Below are 11,615 nucleotides of genomic sequence, written 5' to 3'. Positions count from 1 at the left end.
AAAACCTCCAGAAAGAGGTCCAAATGATTAATAATAGAATATCAGAAATGGACAATACACTGAAAGGGCAAAGGAGTAAAATTGAAGAGATGGAAGCCAGAACTAGTGAGCTGGAACATAAATCTCTTAATACTACTGAGATAGAAGAACAAGCAGAAAAAAGGATTAAAAAATCTGAAGAAGGTCTGTGATTCATATTGGACAACATGAATAGGAATAACTTATAAATTATTGGCATTCCATAAAAGGAAGAATCACACAAGTCCACAGAAGAGATAGTTGAAGAGCTTCTGGAAGAAAATTTCCATAACAATCTAAAAAGCAAAAAGATAAGCATTCAAGAAGCTCAACAAACCCCAGGAAGGCTAGACCGTAAAAGGAAATCACCAAGACATATAATAATCAAGCTCTCCAAAATCAAAGATAAGGACAGAATCCTGAAAGCAGCTAGGGAAAAAAGAAGAGTGTAACATACAAAGGCAAGCAAATCAGATTAAGCTCAGAACTCTCAACAGAAATCATGCAGGCAAGAAGGGAATGGGGAGACATATATAAAACCCCGAAAGAAAAAAACTGCCACCCAAGAATCCTCTACCCAGCAAAGCTGTCAATCAAATATGATGGTGTAATCAAAACATTCCAGGATAAACAGAAGCTAAGGGATTTTGCCAAAGACAACCCTGCTATGAAAAACATCCTAAAGGGAGTTCTGTGGACTGAGAACCAACAAGAACAGACAACAACCAGAGATTTGACGTACGTGGCAGCATCACCCAGAACTCAGTCATCAAATGAAAGAGTCGAGAGCAGAATAAAACTATAAGAACAATTTCAGAGAATCTGGGAGGTCAGTCTATGATCAAAACTATTGCAATGTGAAAGAAGGTAAACACAGAGGAACAGAGATCCAGGTGGTGAGAATGTCAGGTAGATTACAGGATAAAATAGACTGTCTTAAATGGAGGGAAAAGTTAATGGAATATGAGGTAACCACAACAGTGGGATTGTGGTGGGGGCGTTACGGGGAGGTGGAGGGAGGCAATGGTAGAGCACAGGGTAAGGGAAGACACATAGTTCTGGTGTTGGGGAGGGCAATACAAGAATGGGGAGGAGGTGGAAGAACAGGTAGATAGGGGAACACTGAGACAGGTTTGCATGTCCAAAGTGGGACAGAGGTAAATAGTGATGAATGCTCAGCCTTGGAACAACAGGTCTTTGTGATACAGGGATCTAGACATAGTTTGAAGAGGGGAAATAATACTAAGATGCCTGACTGTCTTATGTATATTGGTTTACCTTGCCTACTATTGTAAAATAGACAGTTGAGTGAGATAGAAAAGAATGTCGGGAAACATGATCACAGAAAACTTGTAAGCCCGCCTTTAGCCTGTAACTGATTGGAATACCTTAAAGGGGTTCTACAACTTGCCCAGTGAAACAGGCCTCTTGCAGAACCTTTGCAGAGTACAGGACCTTAGGTGGACTCCTGAGTCCCATTCAGAGCCTTCTGAGGTGGTACATTCCCACTAGAAAGGGCAAGCAGACCAGCTTGGAACTGCTAGAGTGACAGAAGATATATCTTCAAAGAAAGATCATCAAGAAAAACCCAAAACAAAAATGTCAGTATGACTAGCTGCTACAAGAATAAGTAAGCTGTTCTCCGGGAAGCCATCAAGGCAAGCAATCAAGTTCCTTCAGGACCAACCCCCCCTCTAAGACTCAAACTCAAAGGGAACACATGAGCAGGCATATAAGCTTGCTGGCAACCGCATTGATCTACTGGTGAGTGGAAGAGGGAGAAAGGCAGCAATGAAGAAACGGGCTGAGTTCACCCACGGTCCACTGACTCCCGTTGACCTGGAAATGAGAGAGAGAAGAGGAAGGGCTGGTTGGTCCAAAGTGTGGTGAGACCTGCGGACACCTGAGCCCATTGACAAGGACAGAGCCACAGAGTGAAGCATCCAGCTGATATGAAGTGAGGGGAGATGCACAAGAACACCCAAAGTTGCAGATAGTACCCATTTGGCTTGATAATCAGAACTCGACTAGAAGATTTTTTTTTTAATTTCTTTTGATAAGGAAACAAGGGTAAATTGCTACAATTTGATGAACCTGACCTATACTCATGGAGGTAGTAACTCTAAATACCAACAGAGAGGGAAGGAGTCTTCACATCAAGTATCAATGCTATTCCCTCTGTACACAGTGTAGATAGGGATGGGCAACTTAGACATTGGCTACCTAAAATGAGGGGGAGATAGAGGCACGAAGTGACTGGCTTACAAGGTTTCAAAAGGGAGTTTACTTTAAGAGTGTGGGGGCAAGGTAGAGTCCCCACTGAATAGATTTCATCTTGTCTAGATGGGTCTGGTTAAAAGAGATGGGGATAAGATTCGTATGATTCAATAATGAATAATTGTTATGACTAATTGTGACAGCCACAATTGTAAAGGTAGAAGTTTTGTAACAAAAATGGGAGAGCAGTTAATCTTACAGTCCAGAAACAAAGGACCGTAGGACCATCAAGGGAGAAGAGTACAAGCGGAATGTGGGACCCTATCCAGAGAAGCAGCTTCCTCTCGCCATGTGCCCATCTCTGGTGTCGCCGCTTCTCTGGATAAAGAAAAAAAAAGAGCCAATGGTACTGAAAGAAGAAGTCCAAAATGCACTGAAAGCATTGGCAAAGACAAGTCTGTGATGGAAGGCAAATTGAAGTCTTTCTGTAGAATCATAGACACCTTTATTAAACTTAGATTTTTGTGTCTTGACATCTTCTCCGTATAGGTCTATGTATCCATCTCTCTAACCCTTCCCATAAGGAGCTCTGGTAGCGTAGTGGTTACAAATTGGGCTGTGAACCACAAGGCCAACAGTTCAAAACTACCAGCTGTTTCGCCGGAGAAAGTTGAGGCTTTCTGCTTCTGTAAAGATTTACAGCCTCAGAAACCCTGTTCAGGGTCGCTATGGGTTGGAACCAACTTGACGGCACTTAACAACAATAACCCTTCCCCTAATAATTCTGTACTTTTGGATTTACACCATGTCAAAGTGTCAGTTTTGATTTCTGCGAGGGGCTCAAATCATGTTCCTTTTTAGTGTTGAGTTTGGGGAACAAAAAGAAGCCTAAAGAGACAAGATCAGGCCTGTAGCGTGGATGGAGTAAGGTTTCTCAATGAATTTCTCACAGGACAGCCCTTGCAACCCTCAAAGAAGAAAGGTGCCATTGTCATGATAGAAAAAAAAAAATTCTTCTGTGCCATTTTTCATTGATGCAGTTTTCTGTTTCTTTAAAGCTTTTTTCTAGTGAGCCTGATGACTATCCTGAGTCCTTTGAGAATATCTATCAAGAATATCCCTTTGGATTCCTAATAAATGATCTCCAAAGGCTTCTAAGCTGGCTTCTCTGTCTTGAATTTAACTAGCCTAGTAGATCCCCTCGGAACCCACTGTTTTCATTAAACTTTGCTCTTTGAATCATATTGGTAAATCTAAGACTTGTGTTTGTTCCATGAAATCGTCATTTGTTTCCATCTTGAGTAAAAACTTACAGAAAGATCAGCTTCTTTGAGCTTCCTAATCTCCATGCCGTACTTTTGGCACCCATCAAGTTGAAAGCTTGGTGAGGCCAAGATGTTTGCTGAAAATTGACAATGCCATATTATGAAACCCTAACTTCAGTAGCTATCACATGAGTGATAACTCTACAGTCTTCTGCCAATTTCTGGTTTTTAGTCACAGTGTTTTCATTTGAGGTTGATGGTCTTTCCTCTCTTAGCTCATCTTGAGTCTTCCCAACCTTCTTTAAAATGCTTGATCCATCTAGAACTTGTTGTTTTATGTGGGGCAGCATTCCTGTAAAATTGTTACAAAGCTCCAGTGATTTGGGAAGATGTCCACTGAGTTTTGTTAAAAATTTGCTGTTAGCCCTGGCCTCAAAATAATTTTTTCCCATGTCACAAAGAGGCTCCTTACTTTGAAGGCACCCTAAAAAGATGAAGACAAGTTTATTACTGAGAGAACTGGCTGGCTGTAGCCATCTACACAGATACACTGAAACTTTCGTTTGAAATAAATGCATGTATAAGGGTCTGTGTACAATAAGCACTGGACTACGAACCACAGGCTTGGCGGTTCGAGCCTACCAGTCGCTCCAGGGAAGAAACATGAGGTTTTCTGGTCCCCCAAAGATTTATAGCCTCAGAAACTCTATAATGGGTCGCTATGAGTCAGATGCAACTCAATGGCACTTACTAACAGCAACAACATTTAGAAACTGGAACCCTAACCTAAATCGATTACTTTTTGACTTACACTTGTTTTTCTGCTTTTTTGTTGTTGTTTGTTTTTCTGCTTTTAATTAGAAGAGTGAATTCTCTTAAGTTTAAAGCCCAATTATCTATAATTAATTGCTGTTGTTAAGTACTGTCAAATCTGTTCTGACGCATAGCGACCCTGTATAGGGTTTCCAAGGAGCGACTGGTGCTTGAACTGCTGACCTTGTAGTTCAAACTAACCTTGGAGTCTAGTGCATTAACCCACAGCACCACACTAGGACTCCTTATTAACTAACTGCTAATAGATTTTTGTTGTTGTTAAGTGCCGTCAAATTGGCTCTAATTCATGGAGACCCTGTATAGGGTTTCTGATGAGCAACTGGTGAGTTTGAACCACCGACCTTGTGGTTCAAACCGACCTTGAGGTCAAGTGCTTATCCTACAGTGCCATACCAGGCCTCCTTCTAATAGATGTTGTTAAGTGCCGTTGAGTCGGTTTCGACCCATAGTGACCCTGAACAGGGTTTCTGAGGCTGTAAATCTTTACAGGAGTAGATCGCCTCATCTTTCTCCCACGGAGCAGCTGGTAGTTTCGAACTGCTGACCTTGTGGTTTGCAGCCCGATTCATAACCACTGTGCTACCAGAGCTAATAGATAGCAGGTAGTTAATAAGTAGCAATTTATTTAGAATACTTTTTCTGACTTCAGGCACATATTATAAAAAGGTTGTGGCCCCTGGAGAAGGGCATCATGCTCGGTAAAGTGAAGAGTCAACGAAAAGAAGTAGACCCTTATTGAGATTGATTGGCACAGTGGCTGCAGCAATGGGCTCAAATGTAACAACAGTTGTGAGGATGGTAGAGAAGCAGACAGTGTTTCATTCTGTTGTACATAAGGTTGCTATAAGTCAGAATCAACTCAATGGTATCTAACAACAACAGTATCTATATCATACTGAGTGCCTCAGACATATTAAGATGGCAACTATATTTTAAAAGTATTGTCATAAAACAGTAAGTTGTTTCAAAGAATGAAATCTTTAAAATTTGTTTAGTACTCTTCTGTTGGTGTTCTAAGATTCTTATTTATATGATCTCATTTCTTAGATTTTAATTTTCTAAAGTTTGTCAAAATACCATGAATATTAAGTCTTCTGAAACACTTGAAGTGCTTTATATTTAGAATACCGTGATTCTGTGTATTCGTTTCATGTTTTGAAACCCTTCCTTTTTGTGTAATTTCAGTGTAATTCTATTTTATTCTTTTAAAAATTAGTCAAGTTTGTGATCTTAATAAATAACTAGGCAAATTTACATATCTTGCTTATTTCCAAAACTACAATAACCTTGAAATCTTCCTTAAGTATTGTATTACTATTGTCTTTGTGTTATATGTATGCAGAAAAGTGTATTAGTATCTTGTGCAGCATTAGGGAATTGCTTGTGGACTTTGTTTTGAATATATAGAATGTTTCTCTCTTTTTTTTTTTCAATAATTTATTTTTTTAGTATTTTGATGAACTCAGCGGAATACCTGCCGAAGATTTGCCTTATTATGGTGGTTCAGTAGAAATTGCTGATTACTGCCCTTTCAGTCAAGAATTCAGTTGGCATTTAAGTGGTGAATATCAACGTAGCTCAGATTGTAGAATACTGGAAAATCAACCAGGTTAGTCCTCCGTTTACAAATGAAAATTAATTGTATCAGCAATGTAAAATAATGGTTAAGGCCCATAGAGCCAGATTGAGTTTGTATCCATCTGGGAAAGGCTACTTAACTTCTCTGTGACTCTGTTTCCTCCTTCTATAAAATGGGGTTAATAAATCTTATCTCATAGGGTTGTTGTAAGCATTAGATGAATTCATATATTATGTTTAGAATTATGCCCAACACACAAAAAAATTGTTAGCTATTAGACTCACATACACATGTAAGTACACACACACTGTGTCTAGTAGTACTTTACGTATGCACCACACTTTTCACTTGGAAAGCACTTTCATTTCCATCATTTCATTTTATTATTGACAAACATGAATCAGGGGTAGGGAAGTAGGACAATGGAAGCAATCTACACAAGGAAGAAGTGGGAAGAATGCTGTTACATTGTGGGGATCACAGTCAATGCCACAAACCAAAATGTGTATGAACTGAATTTATTGGAAACTGAATTTGCTCTGCAAACCTTCACATAATCACAATAAAAAGTAAAAAAAAAGGCTACATAAAAGCTTATGAAGGACGTCTGTGGATATTCATCAGCTACATGCTCAAATTTATGACATAAGTAATTCTCAAAGTGAACACTGAGTGGCTACTAATTTGCTACCCCTGCTAGAGAGTAAGATCCCCTAAGAACTTGATTGAACCTCAGCATAGTGATCCTGCTTGGTCACCTTAGAGCAGGTGGTGGGCTGGCAACGTCTTGCGTATGGGGTCCCCAGCCGATCTCCTCCCTCCCTGCCTTCCTCGGATGGCGGCTGTTTATGCTGGACGTGTGGCCAGAGACGGGTAAGGATCACGTGGAACCTCGGCAACTTAAGACAGAGCCATTGCCATGCTGCAATGAGTTTCAATGACTGGTAAGACTGAGGAATTCGCACTGACCGCCTAAGACAGGCAGCGTCCCTTAAACAAACAATAAATAAGGAGGATTCAGATGCAGACTGTGCAGACCCGGTCAGGAGGCCAAGCCCCTGTGGGCCCAAGCGTTGTTGACCGTCCAAACCATAGGCTCTGAGGATCAGACTTTAGCTACCTAGTAGACATAGCAAACTGTCCCTCATCTGATTATTCAGTAATGCTTGTTAGTAATCTCATACATGAGCCCTGGATATCCACAGACAAATGTAAAAACCTTCTCTAAAAGCCGAGATTGTAAATTCCAAAAAGGCAAGTCCCCCCCCCATCCAAAAAAAAAAAAAAAGCTAAAGAGGATAGAGAGAAACACTGTTAACTGATGGTATATGGAGGGGATAATAATCAATGTAATGAAACAAGCTATATGAATGGTTGAATGTGAAGCTGATGATGTGCCCTGTAAACTTTCACTCAATCCAAAATAAAAACATTTAATTAAAAAAAAAAAAAAAAAGATGCAACCCCCCCCCCAAAAAAAAAAACCAAGCTTATGAAGGACTTGTTGTCATGTTTTACAGAGGAGCAAACAGACAATTATTGGTAATTGGTGTGACAGTATGGTCTTCCATATCAGGGCTCTTTGTTAAAGAAACATTAGATACCCTACTTTTCAGTAGAAAAGTGTGAATTATATGTTATTTAGAAAGAACATGTCACTCTTCAGTATTAAAATGATACCAGGGGGTTTCAGAAAGTTTGAGGGAAAGTTGCCTTAAAAGATAATATAATTTTTCCTGAACTGTTTGAAGCCTCCTCATAGATCAGCAAAGGAATATGCAGTATGACAGTTGGGTATTCAGTGATAACAGTTCTAACTCATATGAACATTTTTGTCAATAAAAATGTTATCACATTCTATATGTTAGTAAAGGAGCAATAAGTCGTTTCTTTGTAGTCACTAAAATTTATAACTTGGTCCTTTTGTTCTCCTTATCCCAAACTTTATTACAAATCCAAATCACTTCATTTTTCAATTTCTGTAATGCCTCTACTTTTTATTCTTAAACCTAGAAAATTTCATTGTATTTGTGCCAACATTTTGTCATTGCTCACCTGTTTAACACATATCTTGAAGTTTTGTGATCTAGCTGTTCAGCAGTTCCTTCTTACAGCAAAAGAAGTGAGCAGATCTGTCAATTATGGATTAACCAAAAGTATAGGCTCACATTTTATTAAGAGCTGGGTCAGCAAACTTTTTCTGTAAAGAGCCAGATAATAAGTATTTTTAGGCCATTCACAGCATAAGGTATATGCTGTAACTACTCAGCTCTACACTTGTAGAAGGAAAGCAGCCACATGACAATATGTAAGTGAATGGATGTAGTTGTGTTCAATAAAACTATTTTCAAAAACAGGCACCTGGCATGGTTTGGCCTGAAGACTATAGTATGCTGACCCCGTTTTAGAGATTGAACACTATGTTTTTTGAGAACCTTGAAGTAATCATAAATAAAAAGAAGTATAGAGGTTTATTTTATTGTTTTATATTTTCTTTCTTAGCTATCCACATAGCATTTTCCAAAACTGATATAAAACGAAATACTTACCTTTATAACATTTTTAAATTGTTAATTTAATGTTCTGCTTTCAAAAGATGAAGTTTAATTTACGAAAATGTAAAAAGAGCAAATTATTGCTAGGGATTAAGAGCTTCATCCATTATATTTTTTTTGTTGTTGTTGTTGTTTTTAATTTTGATGGTGAATCTAGTGAAGGTTTATAGACAAGATACCCATTAATCCATTACAGGTTTAGAAACCATTTATTGTCCCATACCTCTGCCAGTTTGTTCTTAGTCTGAGACTAGATCAGCATGTTGTTTATGGATGTCCAGGAGGTGGCACAAGTTGAAGATCCTAGTGAAGTTTTACAAAGGATGCAGCACTCCAAAAAGGTCCTCATCCTAATCATTTGGCCTCATCCTATCCTGGGTCTCTTGAGAGATGATTCTTGTTTAGGTCACCCATGAAACTTACTCTTTGGGAATCTGGTGTTTCTTGTGCTACTTCCTCTGTATATCTAACCTAGATCCCTTGGGTTTGATAGAGTGATCTCTTCCCACTAATTTCATTTATTAAGAACCCCTTTTGAATTTGAAGCCCTATACTACTGTTGATTTTTTTTTTTTTTTAATTGGAAGTTTTTATTAAACATGTTTGATTTTTTAAAGCAACTTTAGATCATAACAGTGGAATGCTTCAATTACCAAAAGTCAGTTTTCAAAAAAGTCTTTTCTGGTTTGCTTCAGATCTTTTTAAAAACTATGGTGCTGAAAAGTATGGACCTCATTCAGTTTGTTTAATTCAGAAATCAGCATTTGTCATGGAAAAGTGTGAAAGGAAACTGAGTTACCCAGACTGGGGAAGTGGATGTTATCAGGTAAATCATATGACTGTTAATAATTGTACCAAGTATTATATAAATTGGCACTGTATGATAAGCGCTGGATGGCTAACTGCAAGGTCGGTGGTTCAAACCCACCAGATGCTCCTCAGGAACCCGATGCTGGGTTGCTATGAGTCAGAACTGACTCAACGACACTTAACAACAATAACATCATATAAATTTATATTGTTATACAGTTTTTATATTTTAGTACATTTTTATACATGTTATATAGCTAAATTACTTTATTGATGAACACTTTAACTTACCTTGTTTATTTATGTAAAAATTAGTTTGGATGCTTGTATTTTATGAAAACATTTCTTTTAGAGAAATTGCCTGTCTTCTATTTATAATTTAGTACATTTTTATGCATGTTGTTATATAGCTAAATTACTTTATTGATGAACACTTTAACTTACCTTGTTTATTTATGTAAAAATTCATTTGGATGCTTGTATTTTTTGTAAACATTTCCTTTAGAGAAGCTGCCTGTCTCCTATTTAAAAAAAATATGTAATTGCTGTATATCAGTAAGTTTCATGATACTTTTATCTCTGGGCATAAAATAATGGTAAAGAAGTAATTTTGTTCTTGAACAAACATTACTTTTATAATAGGAAAATATATATGCAGTTTATTTTAAAGGCCTGAGGAAAGCATGTAGTTACTGTTGTTAGGTGCCATCGAGTCAGTTCCAGCTCATAGTGACCATCTGCACAACAGAACGAAACACTGCCAGGTCCTGAACCATCCTCACAACTGTGTGAGCCCAGTGTTGTTGCCTCTGTGTCAGTCCATCTTGTTGGGGTGGGTATGGGGTGGGGTCTTCCTCTTTTTCACTAACCCTCCACTTTTCCAAGCATGATGTCCTTCTCCTGGGACTGATCCCTCCTGATATAATATCTCCAAATATGAGAGACAAAGTCTCAACCATCCTTGTTTCTGAGAACATTCTGACTGTTCTTCCAAGACAGATTTGTTTGTTCTTCTGGCATTCCATGGTACTTTAAATATTCTGCACCAACACCATGTTCAAATACATCAGTTTTTCTACTGTCTTCCTTCTTCATTGTCCAACTTTCACATGCATATGAGGCCATTGTAAATACCATGGCTTGGTCAGACCCATCTAAGTTCTCAGTCTTTGCTCTTGAGCACTTTAAATAGATCTTGTGCAATAGAGTTGCCTAATGTAATACATAGTTTGACTTCTTGACTAGCGCTGCTTCCATGACTGTTGGTTGAGGATCCAAGCAAAATGAAGTCTTCAACAACTCCAATCTTTTCTCCATTTATGGTGATGTGATTTATTGGTTCAGTTGTGAGGAATTTTGTTTTCTTTACACTGCGGTGCAATCCTTACTAAAGGCTGTAGTCTTTGATCTTCATCAGGAAGTGTTTTAAGTCCTTTTCACTTCCTGTAAGTAAGGTTATGTCATCCGCATATCGTAGGTTGTTAGTGACTCTTCCTCCAATCCTGATTTCACATTCTTGATTATAGTTTTCACTGTAGAGCTCTTTCCTTGTAAAGTTTCTGATATCTGTGTCTGTAAGGTTTTTTAATTTTATTTCTGTCTTGCTTGGTCAGCTTCCTCAAAGGGAATATCCTTTCTTGAGCATGTATGAAGAGTTGTCAGCTTTCTAGGCACTGAGTAGATTTTGAACGCCACAGGGTCTTAATATTTAATATGTAAACTCTTATTTAAAGTACTTGTTATCAAATGCCATCTCAGCCTTCACTTTATCAGAACAGAAATCCTCTCCAAAAAATAAATTTCCAGTGTTTTGGGTTAAGAAGGAACAGTGGCTGGCTACTTGTAGGTGTTGGTAGTTGTGTGCCTTTGAGTCAGTTCCAGTTAATAGCAACCCTGTATAAGGTTTCTGAGACTGTAAATCCTCACAGGAGCAGACACCACATCTTTCTCCCATGGAGCAGCTGAAGCCAACTCTGACCTTGAGGTTATTGGTCCAACTCGTAACCTACTGTGCCACCAGGAGTCCTTGGTTACTTACAGAGATAGAGGGAAACCTAAGGGTCAGTTTCTTAAATAGATGTTAATATAATGCTTCTAATGGTAGCCTGCTTTTCCAGCTGCTTGGTACCAAAAATTCCTGAGGCTTCCTTGTGTTCTTCAGTATCGATCAAGGTGCTTCTTGGCTTCCTTATTGCTGGATTTTGATTTGGCTTTCTTAGGTATGCTAAGCCTGTTACAACTTATAAATCTACCCGACCTGTCCACCTTTAACTTCTAATAGAAATACTTAAACTTCGTTAAGGAAGGCCTCCTCTTAACATTTTATGTGTTTAAAAA

At 38.4% G+C, this 11,615-nt stretch overlaps 1 protein-coding gene across 2 annotated transcripts in view; it reads left to right on the top strand.

The window, feature by feature from the left end:
• Positions 1-11,615, top strand: part of LMLN (leishmanolysin-like (metallopeptidase M8 family)) — a 166,133-nt gene that overhangs the window by 146,838 nt on the left and 7,680 nt on the right. For both annotated transcript variants that reach the window (XM_006869376.1, XM_006869377.1), the window contains 2 exons: positions 5,784-5,943; positions 9,164-9,294. In XM_006869376.1, coding sequence (XP_006869438.1) covers positions 5,784-5,943; positions 9,164-9,294 — 291 coding nt within the window. The remainder of the gene's footprint in view (positions 1-5,783; positions 5,944-9,163; positions 9,295-11,615) is intronic.

Source organism: Chrysochloris asiatica, unplaced genomic scaffold, assembly GCF_000296735.1.
Source record: "Chrysochloris asiatica unplaced genomic scaffold, ChrAsi1.0 scaffold00130, whole genome shotgun sequence".
Classification (NCBI taxonomy): domain Eukaryota; kingdom Metazoa; phylum Chordata; class Mammalia; order Afrosoricida; family Chrysochloridae; genus Chrysochloris; species Chrysochloris asiatica.
Note: the sequence above shows the minus strand (reverse complement) of the source record. Positions and strands in the feature narration are given on the sequence as shown.